Consider the following 18,711-nt stretch of genomic DNA (forward strand, 5'->3'; position numbering starts at 1 on the left):
ATTGAGGGGGGTGAGTGTACCTAGACAAGCCCACTAAGTAAGAGTCAGATTGTTATGTAAATTTATGTCATTGTCTCACCATCCATAAAAGCTTCTAGAGATTTAGAATCATCTTTCTCTTCTTGGTACAGAGAGGGAGATACTCTTACAAAAAGAGATTTTCTTTATAAATGTAACCGTCTCTTACAGAAAGATAACTTATACTCAATTTACCGAGCTTTTCCTGTGTCTGCTGTTACTTAAAAATAACCAGTTAAAACTAATTCTTATACCAAAGGAACATATTTTGGGATGGTTCTTCCTCCTCTTCCCTCCCTCCTACCCTCCCTCCCTCCTATCCTCCCTCCCTTCTAACCTCCCTCCCTTTCTCTTTCTTTTCTTTTCCCGCTCTTCTCACTCCCTTTTCTTCTTATTTTTAAACTAATTAATTAATTAATTCCTCTAAGTTTATTTAGAACCTAAGAAGCTGACTAGATCATAATAAATCCTTTTTGTTACTGAATTGAAGAGTTTGCCTACCTGATGTTATCAGAGTCCAAAACTAGACATCAAGAATTCCAGTGGAGAAGCCAGAGCAATCAGACAAGACAAAGAAATAAAAGGCATCCATATCAGAAAAGAAGAAGTAAAGGTATCACTTTTTGCAGATGATATGATCCTATACATCGAAAACCCCAAAGAATCCACAAAAAGACTACTAGAAACAATAAGCCAATACAGTAAGGTCGCAGGATACAAAATTAACATACAGAAGTCAATAGCCTTTCTATATGCCAACAATGAAACAATTGAGAACGAACTCAAAAGAATAATCCCCTTCAGGATTGCAACAAAAAAAATAAAATACTTAGGAATAAACATAACAAAGAATGTAAAGGACTTATATAATGAAAACTATAAACCATTGTTAAGGGAAATCGAAAAAGATATAATGAGATAGAAGAATATACTTTGTTCTTGGTTAGGAAGAATAAATATAATCAAGATGGCCATATTACCCAAAGCAATATACAAATTTAATGCAATTCCCATCAAAATTCCAATGACATTTTTTAAAGAAATAGAAAAAAAATCATCAGATTTATATGGAACTATAAAAAACCCCAAATAGCCAAAGCAATCCTAAAGAAAAAGAATGAAGCTGGGGGCATTACAATACCTGACTTCAAACTATATTATAGGGCCACGACAATCAAAACAGCATGGTATTGGCAGAAAAATAGACACTCAGACCAATGGAACAGAATAGAAAGTCCAGAAATAAAACCACATATATAGTCAAATAATTTTTGATAAAGGGGCCAACAACACACAATGGAGAAAAGAAAGCCTCTTCAATAAATGGTGCTGGGAAAACTGGAAAGCCACATGCAAAAGAATGAAACTGGACTACAGTTTGTCCCCCTGTACTAAAATTAACTCAAAATGGATCAAAGATATAAACATAAGACCTGAAACAATTAAGTACATAGAAGAAGACATAGGTACTAAACTCATGGACCTGGGTTTTAAAGAGCATTTTATGAATTTGACTCCAAAAGCAAGAGAAGTGAAGGCAAAAATTAATGAATGGGACTACATCAGACTAAGAAGTTTTTGCTCAGCAAGAGAAACTGATAACAAAATAAACAGAAAGCCAACTAAATGGGAAATGATATTTTCAAACAACAGCTCAGATAAGGGCCTACTATCCAAAATATACAAAGAACTCATAAAACTCAACAACAAACAAACAAACAATCCAATAAAAAAATGGGAAGAGGACATGAACAGACACTTCTCCCAGGAAGAAATACAAATGGCCAACAGATATATGAAAAGATGCTCATCTTCTTTAGTTATTAGAGAAATGCAAATCAAAACTGCAATGAGATACCACCTCACACCTGTTAGATTAGCTATTATTAACAAGACAGATAACAGCAAATGTTAGAGAGGCTGTGGAGAAAAAGGAACCCTCATACACTGTTGGTGGGAATGTAAAGTAGTACAACCATTATGGAAGAAAGTATGGTGGTTCCTCAAAAAACTGAAAATAGAACTACCTTATGACCCAGCAATCCCTCTACTGGGTATATACCCCCAAAACTCAAAAACATTGATACGTAAAGACACATGCAGCCCCATGTTCATTGCAGCATTGTTCACAGTGGCCAGGACATGGAAACAACCAAAAAGCCCGTCAATAGATGACTGGATAAAGAAGATGTGGCACATATACAGTATGGAATACTACTCAGCCATAAGAAATGATGACATTGGATCATTTACAGCAAAATGGTGGGATCTTGATAACATGATATGAAGTGAAATATGTAAATCAGAAAAAACCAGGAACTGCATTATTCCATACGTAGGTGGGACATAAAAGTGAAACTAAGAGACATTGATAAAAGTGTGGTGGTTACGGGGGTAGGGGGGAAAGGGAGAGGGGGAGGGGCACAAAGAAAACTAGATAGAAGGTGACAGAGGACAATCTGACTTTGGGTGATGGGTATGCAACATAATTGAATGACAAGATAACCTGGACATGTTATTTTTGAATATATGTATCCTGATTTATTGATGTCACCCCATTAAAAAAATAAAATTATTTAAAAAAAAAAAAGAATTCCAGCGGAGAAATTAGTCACTTTATTTGCACAGCATTTAGCTAGGAAAATGTGGACACTATGCCTCTAAGGCCCAAACTCCTTGATCCTGGGTTCAGGCCAGTTTTTAAGGAGTAAGGGGAAACAGGTTTTGAAACCTCTGGCTGGGCAAGTTTTAGTGGAAGACCTTGGAGCTTATCCATTTTTGGTAAAGGAGCTTTAACAGTGATTTTCCTGAACAGTGGACCATTTGTTTGTGAAAGGATTCAAGTGTTTCTGTTCTGGTTATGTCCCAGTCCTTTGGTTCTGTGGGGGTAGGGGGATGTGTGCTAAACTTTGCTTTCAGGTGCAGCTGGATGTTAAAGGTCTCTCCTCTGCACATGCTTTCACTACATGATGTGGTTTTGTGTCTGAAAAGCAACTCAGCACCTAGTTAAACAGAAGGAGGCTATTTTAAGCTGGTTTTGCAGTTCCACTTGCCCTTGGAGTGCTTAAAGATTTATGAAGTAAAAAGCAAGGCCACCATATTTCAAAACAGAGTGTGATGTGTTATCCTTACCCTCCCTTCTCACATCTAAATTTGTTGAATGGCCACTGGCCACAGCTCCATCACTGTGGCCTTTGTTAAGAACTTACAGCCTCTGATATGGGTATGACAGTGTCTTTAAGAAATATAATGCTCTGGTGTATTAGTTCGAGTTGGAATGGATTGAAAGGACTAGAGTTGGAATTAGTGACTAAGGTCATAGAAAGAGTAAAAATAACCAAAGAACCAAATCAATCAGACCCCATAAGAGTCAGATAATTGGAAGTTGCTGCTTGAGGGCATGTACCTACAAATTCCTAGTCAATTCCCTAGATTCACAGATCTGGAAGGTGATGGGCCATTTGAGAGAAAACACCACTGCTATCCTCCTCCAAATTATAAAACACTGAATCTCTGTCATTAAACAAATGAATCTAACCCCTTTTTCCCCCCCTTGTCTTTATTGGATTTCAAAGTTCAGTACACATTCAAATTATTCAATTTTGATATCACTCTTATGATCAAATGTCCTACTTTTGAAATGGAAAGCTCAGTTGGCTGTGTTCCCTGTTAAGTTTAAGAAGCTTTTATCATTTAAATAAATTAAACCTTCCAGCATGGGCTCCACAGAACATAATGAAGCATGGAGAAGAAAAGCTTAAATGAAATAAACCTCTGTGCTCATGGAAACGTACAAGCTATTGTGCATTCTACCAATAGATGTGTGGCTGGAAGCAGCCTGATTCGTGATTTTTCTTTTTGAATTTTGTCCTCAATTTTTTGTTGTGTTCATCAGCAATTTGATTTACCATTGGGCAAAAAGAATAGACACAGAGTACATCAACTGCAGGGGGCTCTAGGCTATTAACACTGGAAAAAAATTCCCCAAATAAGATTTTTAAAAGCTGATCTCTTATAACTCCATGTTGAGAATATATAAAATATATATATATACACATTTTTTTCTTTTATATGGTTTAGTTCTTTCACGTTGCTCTTATATTAACTTCAGATTTTTTTTTAACATTTTCTAAAATGATTTTTGGGGCATGGGTTCTTTTGTTATTGTTTCCTAAGATAAATCATCATCATTTCCATGTAATTGTGTAAAATGAATCTATATACCTAATAGAACATTTTACTTCTGTATAACACATTGCTCATATAAGAATCAATTGGATTAAGAAAACTCTTATTACCCTGTTTCTCCAAAAATAAGACTTCCCCCGAAAATAAGGCCTAGTACAATTTTTTTTTCAAGCTTAGAAATATTTATATAAGGCCTCCCCTAAAAATAAAACCTAGCATGTCTTTGGGAGCAAAAATTAATATAAGACACTGTCATATTGTCAGGGAAACAGGGTAATACAGTTGCAATTTCTTCCAACTTCTAAAGAGTAGCATGCATATTTTTATCCAAATAAAAGCGTTATTTTACAAATATACAATGACAAAAAATGGTTTGACTTTGGGTGATGAGTATACAACATAATCAACAGTTCAAATGCTATAGAAATGTACCTGAAACCTATGTACTCTTATTGATCAATGTCATCCCATTAAATTTAATTTTCTAAATAAAATATTTTTTAAAAGATAATGACAGTAAAACAGTGTATTTAAATTTTTGATAATAAAACAATACAGAAGTGGAAAAAAGGGCTTAACATCTTAATTTATCAATCTTTCATTTTGTTATTAAGTTGAACCATTTTATTATATGCATGATTAAAAAGGTAAAAGTAAAAAAGCACCTCTTAAAAGGAAAGATTCTACAGAATATATTTGAGAATGCTCATGCTTGTAATGGTAATGTAGAATAATTGCCATGCTATTTTTTATGAGAAATTTAGCTTCTTTAGTAAAAAAAAATATATATTGTTATTCAAATTTAGAGTGAAAGGTCATAAAGTTCTCTTCAAAAGTATGAAGATTTATAGAAAGGCCTGTTACTTTAAATGTTTCTGAAATACAGTAGTTACTTACTTTAGGTGTCCCTGATGTTTTATTTTCTTATTTGTGACATAATGCATTCTTTCTAACAAGACAGAACCCAAAGCTATCATACTTTACATATAAGGCATGCATCAAGGGGTGGTGGCTCCTCAGTGGATTATTAGTCTTCAAACCTTGTAAACATGATATGATTACCATTTTTGGTTCTTTTCGTTTTACTACCTATATTCTTTTACCTCATATTAAAAAGTTTTGGGGCCCTGGCCGGCTGGCTCAGCGGTAGAGTGTCGGCCTGGCATGTGGGGGACCCGGGTTCGATTCCCGGCCAGGGCACATAGGAGAAGCGCCCATTTGCTTCTCCACCCCCCCTCCTTTCTCTCTGTCTCTCTCTTCCCCTCCTGCAGCCAAGGCTCCATTGGAGCAAAGATGGCCCGGGCGCTGGGGATGGCTCCTTGGCCTCTGCCCCAGGCACTGGAGTGGCTCTGGTCACGGCAGAGCGACGCCCCGGAGGGGCAGAGCATCGCCGCCTGGTGGGCAGAGCTTCGCCCCTGGTGGGCGTGCCGGGTGGATTCCAGTCAGGCGCATGCGGGAGTCTGTCTGACTGTCTCTTCCCGTTTCGAGCTTCAGAAAAATACAAAAAAAAAAAAAAAGTTTTGGATTGTCATTAGCTAGAGAATAAGTTCTTAATGAATATTATTACAACCTTCCAATGAAATTGTTCTGACTAAAGTTCTTTAAAGACTGATGTGTGGGTCAAAGATCTGAACTTGGTATTATACTCAGCAAGTATTTGTTAACTATTTACTTGTGCTTGCCAGTGGGCTACGTGCTGGGGAGGCCAGGAGGTAAACAATGTCATGTTTATTTCCAAATGAGGAAATACGAATAGATATTAATGATAAATGAAATAATATATAGAGCATTGATTCATTGTTTGAGAGTGCAAAGGAATAAAAGAAGTAGAAAACAATCTTCCTATTTTCCTTTTTTAAGTGAGAGTAGGGGAGATACAGAGACAGACTCCCACACGCACCCCACCCATGATCCATCCTGCAACCCTACTCTGTGGCCAATATTCTGCCCATCTGGGGCCTCTTGCAACTGAGCTATTTTTATTTATTTATTTATTTTAATTTTTTACAGAGACAGAGGCAGAGAGTCAGAGAATGGGACAGACAGGGACAGACAGACAGGAAGGGAGAGAGATGAGAAGCATTGATTCTTCCTTGTGGCTTCTTGTTTATTGATTGCTTTCTCATATGTGCCTTAACCAGGGGGCTACAACGGAGTGAGTGACCCCTTGCTCAAACCAGTGAACTTTGGGCTCAAGCTAGCAACCTGGGATCATGTCTATGATCCCATGCTCAAGCCAGCAACCCCATGCTCAAGCTAGTGAGCCCATGCTCAAGCTGGATGAGTCTGCGCTCAAGCTGGGGACCTCGGGGTTTCAAACCTGGGTCTTCCATGTCCCAGTCTGATGCTCTATCCATTGCGCCATGCCTGGTCAGGTGCAACTGAGCTGTTTTTAGCACCTGAGGCAGAGGCTTAATGGATCCATCTTCAGTGCTTGTGGCTGATTTGCTCGAATCAATCAAGCCATGGTTGTGGGAGGAGAAGGCCGAGAGAGAATATGAGAGAGAGAGAGAGAGAGAGAGAGAGAGAGAGAGAGAGAGAGATCACTCCCTACTTCAGCCACTGAACTATCCAGGTTTTCACAAGGTCTAGGAGAAAGTTTCAAACTTACCTGAGGAGCTGCTGTGGAGCATAGACTAGAATCTGACTCCTTGGGTTTGTATCCTGATCACTTACTAGTTGTATTCCTTAAGGCAAATCACTTACACTTTCTGTGCCTTAGTTTTTGTTGTTGTTGTTCCGTTACATGAAAATAATGGGACTTGTCTCACAAGGTAGTTACGACAGTCAAATTAAATAGTACATGTGTGTACATAATCTCTTTACTATTTGTAAACTTTTTATAACTATTTTTTCAATTAGTCATAATTTCTTTTCTGCAGTCAAAAGATAAGATAAATTCAGTTACATTTAGCAAACTGTATCTAATCCAGTAGTTTTTATTTTTTTGTTTTTAGTTAACTTTTGGCTTAAAAACCTGGGTATAGTATGTAGTTGATCACATTCAGGTGTTACTGTCTTCAGTAAGGCGCCAGTTCAAGTTCTGTAGCTTGAGTAGGAAATTGTCTCATGACCCTCTCTCCCTCCCCAGCCCTTCCTCTGCACCTGCTTCCCCTTTCATTTTTTTTTCTTTGTATTTTTCTAAAGCTGGAAACAGGGAGAGACAGTCAGACAGACTCCCACATGCGCCCGACCGGGATCCACCTGGCACGCCCACCAGGGGGCGATGCTCTTCCCACCAGGGGGCAATGCTCTGCCCCTCGGGGCGTCGCTCTGTCGTGACCAGAGCCACTCTAGCGCCTGGGGCAGAGGCCAAGGAGACATCCCCAGTGCCCGGGCCATCTTCCCTCCAATGGAGCCTTGGCTGCAGGAGGGGAAGAGAGAGACAGAGAGGAAGGAGAGGGGGAGGGTGGAGAAGCAGATGGGCGCTTCTCCTGTGTTCCCTGGCCGGGAATCGAACCCAGGACTTTTGTACGCCAGGCCGACACTCTACCACTGAGCCAACCGGCCAGGGCCTTTCCCCTTTCACTAGGCTCAAGAGAAAGGAGAAACAAGTCTTTGAGATTTGGAAGGCTTCTGGTTAGTTCATAGTGTTGGCTTTTTGAGCTAGCCAAACCAACTCTAGGGCTCTATTTATTGTGGGGGCATGTTTAATGGTCTGAAAGTCTGTCAGTATGTCTACTGGGAGAAGTGTAATAATGTTCCTTATCTCATGGGAGTGCCTTGGCCTCATTGGGCTTTTGAGGGGCTGATATCACAAATTACTACCTTCAGTGGCTTCCTGGGCTATACAGGAAGTAAAGGGTAGTAACAAAAACAGTATCTGCATTTTCCACCAGGCTTCGCCAGCTCCAGAGAGTAGAGGTGTGGGTTCTCTTGCTCTGTGAATTCCAGATGAGAAGATAGGGCCTGTTTCTACATATATAAGTACCACCAAACCTCACAGGAGCTATGTCTAATATCACCTCATAACCTGTTGTCTGGAGTAGGGAGTGGAGTGCAACACTCTTGGGATTCTGTCTTCTAATATCCCAAACCTCTATCTTTATCTTTCTTAGTTTCTTTTACATTTTCTTGATGGCAAAATATGCCAACCCAATTCTATTTTATTGGTCCCCTGGTGCAAACTGACAGGACTCCCTAGGTAGTTTGGCATTTGGAATCTTTGTTCTCAGCTTAATAGTAACAGGCCAAGCACCTTTGTTTGATTTTGGTTGCTGGGAGGGGCCAGCTGGTAGTCAGGGAAGCAGGAAAAGACTTTCTTAAATTGATGTTGTACTTGGGCATATTATACTCGTAAATCACTAAGCATCATACACTTGGTAAGCACACAATAATTGTAAGCATTTATTAGCCACTACAATGAAAATTTAAAATACAAAGCTTTTGGCCTAAGATGCCTATAAATCCACAGTCTTCAGGACCCCAAATATTTTATAAACTGAGTCTCCCATGGCAGAACATGTGACCATGTGGTCATCACAGTGATAGTAATATCTTTGTCTATCATGTACCAATGAAATTGTCACATTTGGCAAACAAAAATAGAGAACAACTTGTTAAATTTAGATTTCAAATAAACAATGAATACTTTTTAAGGTATAAATATTTTTTTGTGTAAGTATGTCCTAGATATTGCAAAGATACCCTGCATTTTACCTGACATTCCTATGTGTCAAGCACCTACCCACCTCCACTGATAGTTTGAAATATATACTTTTTCCCAATTGGGAAGGCTACTGTCACTTGCTGCAGCAAGGCTGTCTCTATCAAAGGCTAAATAATACCTTTTAAAAAAAACAAAAAAGGTAAGAATTGAGTATGAAGAAGGATGTGGCCAGTTATTTTCATTAGTCCCCTCATGTCAGTTCATAGAACCAAAGCAAGAGCCTTTTTGGTGATAGGGGATGAAACGGGAATCAAGTATCTGGGTTTCCATGTTGGGATCTGTCTGGTCCCAAAGAGTGTTAATATCCTGAAATCTTAAAACCAGTTCTGCTTTCTTAGGATGTATAAGAAATATGCCAGCCCTTTGAAAGACTTCTAATTAAACTTTTGGAGCTTTGATGTCAGACTTGGAGATTCATATTACATCTTTTAAAAGGATTCAATATCCTGTGCCACTAGATTGGGAAAGAATATGCTTGTCTTTATAGACAGTTATTGAATTTAGAAAATATTTATTTTAAATTTCAACTTATTACCACCTGATAAGCTGCATTTGGTGCATCAATCTCAATTTTTAAAATGTGCTTTTAGAGAATTGCTATCCCCCTGACTTTTCTGTTAACAGCAACCATCATTAGTATTGGTTTCTGGTATAAAATCAATGATTATACGTTACTTCTGGAAGCTGCTGAATCTTTGAGAGGTAATGAAAATGGTTTCAAATGCAAAATATTTTATGAGAGTCCAAGGGAAAGAACCAACATATGTTGAGTGTCTATTATATGCCAGAGACTTTGTACTTCTCATATATATATTTCTAATCAAACCAACAACTTAATGAGAGAGGGTGATGGAGGTAAGTAATTTTGCTAATGTCATAAAATTGTCTGATTCTAAAAGCACTTTATCTAACCCTTTGAAGTGTTCTTTCCCTGCAGTTATTTTTTTCTTCAGGAGGACTCTGTGCAAAAATCTTACACTATTAAATTCACTTCTAACTCTGATAATATAAGTGGTCATTTCTTATATGAGTCATACTTTTTTATGTTTCTTGATGGAATTAAAAGTTCCCAATATTATTTTTAAAGTACATTTTTCATAAAAGTGTGCTTATTTATTTGTGGGTACTCATCTAACATCACATGCACTATGTATTTAATTTTATGTTTAAAATTGAAAAAAATATTGGAATTTGAAGAGTCCAACCTCCCACTCAGTGAAAGAATTACATGGACAATGACTTTACTTCTTTCTGAATGTTTTAGTGGTGTGAGTTTCATGAGCTTTCAAATTACTCAGTTAATAGCTAGCAGTTTGAAATTAAGTGTATATACTGAGGTGGTATTTACCTTCCAGAAACTTTTATTTATAGACCCTAGTTCTTCCCTCTGGAGCCATATGAATAAATTTAATCTTTCTTCATACCCAGTCCAGGTCCTTTGTTAGCAAGTGTCTAACTTTTCAGTACTTTTATACCCTGAAAATGATCCTATTTGACTCTTAAACAGAGGATGGTATTAAAATGGTTTTGAATCATATAGCTAGCTAGATATAAAAGAGAAACATAAAAACAGTGACGTATTACAAGTAAATTTAAGATATAAATATATATTTCTTTACCCATATTTATGTGCACACATATACACATACTAACATATATATGTATATATTTTCTATTAAATAGGAACATGAACTAGAAAGCAAGTACGTCTCAGTTGTCTCTTCATTATATTCCCCCAGAATTAAGTAAACTTAGTGATCTTAGTCAATGGTCCTATGTTGAGTTTTAAGTACATTGCATGTGTTAAATAGTATTGAAATCTTTTTTTCCCTTCAGAAATGATCTTGCCCCCCATGTTCGAGGGTTCCCTCTGTAAAATCAAGTCCATCTGGTATGTGTGTCTCACAATGATAAATTCAACTGTTTTTATCATCATGTTTTCAATATCTCTGCCCCACCACAGATCATCTTTCGTAAAATCAGTGATGTGAAGAAAGAGGAGGAGGAGCGTCTCAGGCAGAAAAATGAGGTCACGCTCAGCATCCCCGTGGACCACCCGGTCAGAAAACTCTTCCAGAAGTTCAAACAGCAGAAGGAGCTGCGGAATCAGGGGTCAACGCAGAGTGACCCTGAGCGGAACCAGCTGCAGGTAGAGAGCCGCACCTTACAGAATGGAGCCTCCATTACCGGCACCAGTGTGGTCACTGTGTCACAGATCACACCCATCCAGACATCTCTGGCCTACGTCAAACCCAGTGAGTCTCTCAAGCAAAACAACCGTGATGCGATGGAACTCAAGCCCAACGGCAGTGCTGACCCCAAAAGTCTCAAAGTCAACAGCCCGATCAGAATGAAGAACGGGAATGGGAAAGGGTGGCTGCGGCTCAAGAACAATATGGGAGCCCAGGAGGAGAAAAAGGAAGACTGGAATAATGTCACTAAAGCTGAGTCCTTGGGGCTGTTGTCAGAGGACCCCAAGGGCAGCGACTCAGAGAGCAGTGTGACCAAAAACCCGTTAAGGAAGACGGATTCTTGTGACAGTGGGATTACAAAAAGTGACCTTCGTTTGGATAAGGCTGGTGAGGTGCGAAGTCCACTGGAGCATAGCCCCGTTCAGGCTGACGCCAAGCACCCCTTCTACCCCATCCCGGAGCAGGCCTTACAGACCACGCTGCAGGAAGTCAAGCATGAGCTCAGAGAGGACATTCAGCTGCTCAGCTGCAGAATGACTGCCCTGGAGAAGCAGGTGGCAGAAATTTTAAAAATACTCTCAGAAAAAAGTGGGCCCCAGACCTCTTCTCCCAAATCCCAGATGCCACTCCAAGTACCTTCCCAAATACCATGCCAGGATATTTTTAGTGTTTCCAGGCCTGAGTCACCTGAATCTGACAAAGATGAAATTCACTTTTAATATATATATATATACACATATATATATACATATATATTTGTTAATATCTTGAAAACAGTATATACATCTATATGCAGAGTGTATATATACAGTATATACATATATATATATTTTCATTTGCTTTCAATATGATGAACAGAACATGGATTTTGATATGTAAATATTGCATGTCCAGCTGGATTCTGGCCTGCCAAAGATGATTATTAAAAACATAGATATTGCTTGTATATTATGCAGTTGACTGCATGCACACTTTACTTTTATTTATAATCTCTATTCTATAATTTTGAAAAAAGTATGGCTCTTGTTAATCAAGGCAATCTCCTATTTGATGAATCAGGGTCCAACCTGCCAGTGTTGCCATTGAGAAATTTGATCTCAGGCCAAGTAGATCACGCTGTCATTTCCTCACTGTTCTGTTGAGTTAAAGTTATAGGTTAATGCCAAGGAAGTTTAACTTTGTGAACTTTTAGTACCATTTTATGATCGACTTCCTTAAGATGTTTTCTCTGTAACATAGTGTTAGGTTATTTTCCTCAACAGGCAGTGTTTTCTTCATTTAAACGACTGTTTTGTTGCCTAAGTCAGATAGCAGTGTGGGGCACTGAAAACTTATTGCTATGGGTTTTGTGCATGAATTGCATTTTCGCTCAACTATACCTCTTCTTTTTCAACATTATACTTAGATAGGAATCCTTAACTCCTATGTAAGGAAAACCCTATTCCCTCCATCTTTGAGAACAGCTGCCATCTTGGAAGCTGATTTTATCAACTCCATAAATGCTAAACTATTAATATAGTGTATATTACTATAGAAATACTGCACCACAGGGTAAAAGGGCCTTTTAATGATGCATGTTAGAGATGCTGATATTTCAACGGTGATGAATGTTCTAAGATTGTGTTTCTAAAACTTGTTCAAGGGTGAAGTTAAAAGGCTCCTAACAAAGAAACAAACAAAAACCATTTAAGCAATTATATCAAAAATTTAACTATCATGATATAAAATAAAAAAGAATGTAAACAGACAAGATTTTGTAGCATATCTGTAACTTAGGAAGAATGAAAACAGGTACAGACTGGCTCACACGTGATTCTTACTGTGTGTAGCAATAACACATGAAATGCCATTAAAAAGAATAACTAAGGAGTACATATTAAGTTGCTCAACTCAGATAAACTGCTTTTCTATAATGTTATTCCAGTTACAATTTTCTAAAGCTTTTTTGCACACAGTTCTGGATTTCTGCTGAGTTAATATAATAGACTATTTTGGCTCAGGCAGATCCACTTATGAAAGGGGGGTACTAGAGACTGAATTTCAGAGTTTTTTTTGGCTAACAAACCCTCTTAGAAAGTGCCTCTTATCAACTAAAAAAAAAAGTCACAAAGAGTTGTGTATAGATAGTCCTTTAAATGATATGTATCAGGAATCAAATACACATTCATTTGTAAGAACCCAGAAGAATTTATTTCTTTTGACTAAAGGATATTTTGTAAAGTTGATTAGAGAGATATAATTTTGAATTGGTGCATGCATGACGTTTTAGAGTTGGTAGCAGGGCAGTTAATGTTTGTGTCAAGTTGAAAATATATACCAGTGATTTGTACATTACCAAACCATCTGTATATATAGGTTAACAACACACACAGATGATAACAAAATAAAAGGAGATATTTTGAGTGATTGAACCTTTTTTAAGAGCTTTACTAACTATCTTTCAGCATCCCTAAACAAAATCACCAGAACCAAAGACAGGTTATCACAATCAGACTGAAGAAGTGCAAAACAAAGTAACTGATATTTTAGAATATGTATTAGAACTTCTTCACATGCCCGCAAGACCTGCCTCTTTATTCCAGGAATCTCAGAACAGATGCTATGTACCATGGGTTTCATTTTCTTCCCTTAATGACCATAGCTTCCAATACCCATAAAGGAAATTTTCAGGGGAACATAACTTCATGCTTTGCTACAATATCTACCCACCATAGGCACCTGAAAATGAGGTAATTATAGTGCAAGGTATCAGCCTTGAAACTGGGACTTTGTTTCTTTCATGGTGAAGATGGTACCTTTTTCTTGATCTCTGACATTTATTGAATTTCAGGGTATTTTTTCATTTAGCCACGTGTTGGACAAGCTTGGGTGAGCTTTTAAAGGTGGATGAGTGAAAAATAATAAAAATACAGAAATGATCACTTTAACTTTAGCCATGTGTTTCAAAAGTAACAGTTAGTAGAAAGCTATAAGAGAACGACTGTAAAACAGCCAGGCAAGGTAAAATTGCAGTCCAGGCCTTTGCATATTAGTGGTGCATATACTTCCTGTGTTCTGGCTTTGACTCAGAGTTTCACCAGATTCACATATAATATTATTGTTCACATGCATGGGAAAGAATTATGTGGTTTTGAACTACTCCAACTTGTCACAAAGAGGGAAAAAAGTATCAATTGCTTAGTTATGGTGCAGTTATCGTTGTATTCTTTTCCAGCCACCCCTGTTCCCGTTTGCATGACATGAGGAACTGCTGAATGCACTCTGCTATTTTCATCAGAAATGCATGTGTTCAGCAAATACTGTACATAGAGTAGTCCTTTAGGTTTTTACATTCCATAGTTCTTACCAGTTGAACTAATTCAGATTTAAATGAAGGGTGAGCACTTATTTCAATATGTGCAATAATGATACACTCATGTTATGTGTTGCCTAGAGAACAGGTTCTCTTTGGGGGGGGGGGGGACCAGATGACTGCATGCTTTATTTTTACACGGTATAGATGTTCTTGGTGCGACCAGAATAAAATTTTTACTATTGTATTTCTGAACAATGGGTTAACAGGAGTAAATAGATGTGTATTTAAAATTCAAACATTTTCCCAAAGCAACTTACACACCTTCAATATTTTTCTATGATAATATATAACACCAGATGTTCTACCCTGGACAGGTGGTTGTAACACAATAGTGAAAGTCTAACAAAAATGGAAATGTGAGCTGTGCATCATAAAGGCAAGTTTTATTTGGCTGGTTTAAGATATTATTGCACTAAATGTGAGCTAAGAGATAGATAAAGGAACTTATAATAAAAGACAAGTAAGTACACAAAAGGCAGATGAACATACCAAAGTTGATACTGTCCCACATTATTATAAGTAATACGTAGGATGGTTTAAGTACAGATGTTGAATAGAGATACATAATTTATTGTTAAAATGAAAATAATCTATTATTGACACTGGTTTCATCTCAAATTAAATACAGTAATACATATGTCCCCAAAGTTTAAATATTTATGTAGATCAGAGCAAGAAAATTAGAAAATTTGGGGTTTTAAATTGCTCTTAAGAACACATACATACTACTGGAATACCCAGCACACTTTAACAGGATATTTTAATTATGACCACTAACTAAAGTGCCATTCTGAAAGTTAATCTTATTGAAGCCCAAATGCAAGACACAACTTCCTTTAAAATTAAGGAGATTTTGTTCACCAATGAGATCCGCCCTGTTGTTCTATTTTAAGTAAATTCTTGTAGAAGAGCTTTTTTTTTTCTTTTTTTTCTTTTAATTAGTCTTTAGAACAATGACTGTTTTTGAAGTTTGCACTGGCTGGTACTAGTGAAATTATTTGTAAGATTTCTAATGTCTTCTACTATCTTGTATAATTTTTACTTTTAAGCTATTTTATCTCTCTCTTTTCCAAAATGTTATGTGGGTAATAAGAAAATTTATCTAGCATGTACATACACACATGGAGAACTTTAAAATATGAATATTTTGTAATTATGTGAATGTTGTGTTTTATTTATTTTTATTTTTTTAATACAAGTTTTTATTTTCTATCTTTTAAGTGTTTTTCATTGATTTGAAAGAGAGAAAAGGAGGAATAATAGAAAGGATAGAAGAAGAGAGAGAAGTATCAACCTGTTGTTTGTTTCACTTAGTTGTTCCATTTAGTTATGTACTTATTGATTGCTTCTCATATGTGCCCTGACTGGGGGTGTCAAACTTACTACCTCTGGTGTGCCGGGTAGCTGCTTTATTCACTGAACCTGGCCAGGGCTGAATGTTATGTTTTACACTTCATTATGTATAAGAGTATTTCTCCTGTGGTCTTGATGGAAAGGGACAGAAATTTAAAAAAAAAAAAAAACACCCTAAAATGAGTATCTGAGCTCCATTTCAGATTCTGAATCTAACTTTATCATAAATACAGTGTAACTTGAAGCTCGTTAAATGTGTTTGTTTGTTTGTTTTGGTAGGTGTGAGGATTCATTTTGCCCACTAATAAATAATAAAGAATTGCTCCCTTCTCATGTGAAGATGTTAGGGGATAAAAATGATCATCTCAGGTGAAAATCATAGTAAGACAGATTAATATTCTTCTTTCTTTTATAATAAATCAGCCAACATATACTTTCCAAATATTCTAGGTTTTAGAAGAGACTTCTTTGGTCAGAGGTTGGTGGGGAAAAACATGAGGGCTAAATAAGTAGTAGCCAGTGGCATGTGAGCAAAAGACTTGAAAATTACCAATCAAATAAAGATGCAGAGAATGAAGGTCTTTTGAGGGAAGAAAAAGATATATAAATATGACTTATTCTTACTCTACTTAATCATACTGCTTAGCAGAAATTTTAGATTTCATGAGAAAAAGTAAACAAATTGGTGAGTATTCAAAATATAGGACAGTTTGTCTTTCAACTTTTTGTATAAAAATAATCATGGCTTACTCAAGATACATGGTTCCACAACAGCAGGTACTCTTACAACAAAATTCTTAATATTTAAAGAATCCTTTCCAATGACCAATCAATTTTTCAATTGTGTATCTTTAATGAAAAAAGTTAAGGAAGAAGTTTAAAGAAAAACATTTGAATTACACTTAAAACCACTCATGTTATTGTGTTCTAAGTGAGAGTGTTTGGATTTAAAAATTATAATATGTATGTGATTAGTAGTACTGGTAACTCAAGGAAGCCACTTTTACAATGTAAACATTATATTTTTAAATGAGATTAATTTTGTTAACATTTGCTCATTCTGCAAAGATAGTCTTGTATCCTATGATACACACTCAAACCTGTGGTCACTTCACTTGCCATGACCTTTGGGTAAAGAAAACAAGAGCACATAGAAACAAAGGAGTAAATTTTTATTCACTAGAAGAGATATTTTGATCTCTTTTTGGGTTTTGCAATTTTTCCATCAAGTCAGAATTTAAAAACTATTATACAGATTAGGAATTAGACATTATTTTGAAAGCAGACATCATTTCTCAAGTTACAGAAGGGTTAGTTGTAAATGCCTGATATATTCAAGAAGTATTAAAAGAGGTTCAAGGGGGCTGGTCATTATTGACCATAACTTTTTACTATTCTTTGTAATCCTTTTGATTTATTTGCTAAACGGTCAGTAACATTTATATTTGTATCTACTGTGACAGGCCCGTGGCATTCCAACTCACAGTTGTATTATATATGTATTGTACACATATGTAAATAAATATTTTCAATCAACTTGCTCAGTGTAAACTTTGTACTTAACAGCTTAAATGTTGTTAGCAGCTTAGATAATCAAAACTCTTAAAACTATGGCAAGACATTTAATATGTTTTAGAGGGTTGGTATAAATCAACTGATATTATAAGAAATATTCATTTTGGTCCAGGGAAACAAACCAAGAGGAGAGTATGTGAGGCAACACAATCAGAACAAAAAACAGATAGGGTTTAAACAGGTTCTGGTGCCAGGCTAACACAAGCTCACTGGAGTCCAAATCAGGATTTGCACTTCCAATTTGGAACAGATATACAAAGAAGAGAGAAATGGAGGTGACAATTTAGACCCATGAAGAAGTAAGTGTGGTCATTAGTAATGCATATGGGTGCAATCAAATCAACTCTGATAAATTTATATACAATCATTTTTTATTCTTTTACCTTAGTTTCCTAGTGTACATCACTTTAGATTACTTTTATTGACTGCTCTTTGTGAGTAGGTGCAGACATCTCAATGAGAAAAAAAAAGAAATTTCATAAAAAAAAGAAATTTCAAACAGGGCAATGACAACAAGGATGTTTGAACAGAAATGAAACTATAACTTCCATGTTTCTGTAGTTATAACTTATTTTTCTGGCACATCACCAGGCAAAACAAAAGAATGAATTCAGATGCATTCTTGTGTCAGTCTTTTTTTTTGTGACAGAGAGAGAGTCAGAGAGAGGGACAAATAGGGACAGACAGACAGGAAGGGAGAGAGATGAGAAGCATCAATTCTTCGCATGGTGGCACCTTAGTTGTTTACTGATTGCTTTCTCATATGTGCCTTGACTGGGAGGCTACAGCAGACTGAGTTACCTGATGAGCCTTGCTCAAACCAGATGAGCCCGTGCTCAATTTGGTGACCTCCTGGTTTTGAACCTGGGTCCTCTGTGTCTTAGTCCGACACTCTATCCACTGCGCCACCACCTGGTCAGCCCTGTGTCAGTCCTTTTTTTTTTTCCTTGTGGGAGAGACAGAGAGAGTAAGAGGTACAGATAGGGACAGACAGACAGGAAGGGAGAAAGATGAGAAGCATCAATTCTTCACGTTATGGCACCTTAGTTGTTTATTGATTGCTTTCTCATATGTGCTTTGACCAGGAGGCTACAGCAGACTGAGTGATCCCTTGCTCAAGCCAGTGACCTTGGGCTCAAGCTAGTGAGCCTTGCTCAAACAGATGAGCTCGTACTCAAGCTGGCGACCTCGAGGTCTCGAACCTGGGTCTTCCATATCCCAGTCCGATGCTCTATCCACTGCGCCACTGCCTGGTCAGGCCTGTGTCAGGCTTTAAGCATTAAATAATGTAAAAAAAAAAAAAATAAGACTTGAGCAAGTAATAAATTTAAACATACCTACGTTGCATACATTTCTTAGTA

At 37.0% G+C, this 18,711-nt stretch overlaps 1 protein-coding gene across 1 annotated transcript in view; it reads left to right on the forward strand.

Annotated features, from left to right (window-relative positions):
* Positions 1-17,311, forward strand: part of KCNH5 (potassium voltage-gated channel subfamily H member 5) — a 314,219-nt gene extending 296,908 nt beyond the window's left edge. Inside the window, exon 11 of the mRNA XM_066342396.1 lies at positions 10,839-17,311. Within this exon, the coding sequence (XP_066198493.1) occupies positions 10,839-11,786 (948 nt within the window). The 3' untranslated portion in view covers positions 11,787-17,311. The remainder of the gene's footprint in view (positions 1-10,838) is intronic.
* The last annotated feature ends 1,400 nt before the right edge of the window (positions 17,312-18,711 follow it).

This window comes from Saccopteryx leptura, chromosome 6 (assembly GCF_036850995.1).
Source record: "Saccopteryx leptura isolate mSacLep1 chromosome 6, mSacLep1_pri_phased_curated, whole genome shotgun sequence".
NCBI classification, from domain to species: Eukaryota; Metazoa; Chordata; class Mammalia; order Chiroptera; family Emballonuridae; genus Saccopteryx; species Saccopteryx leptura.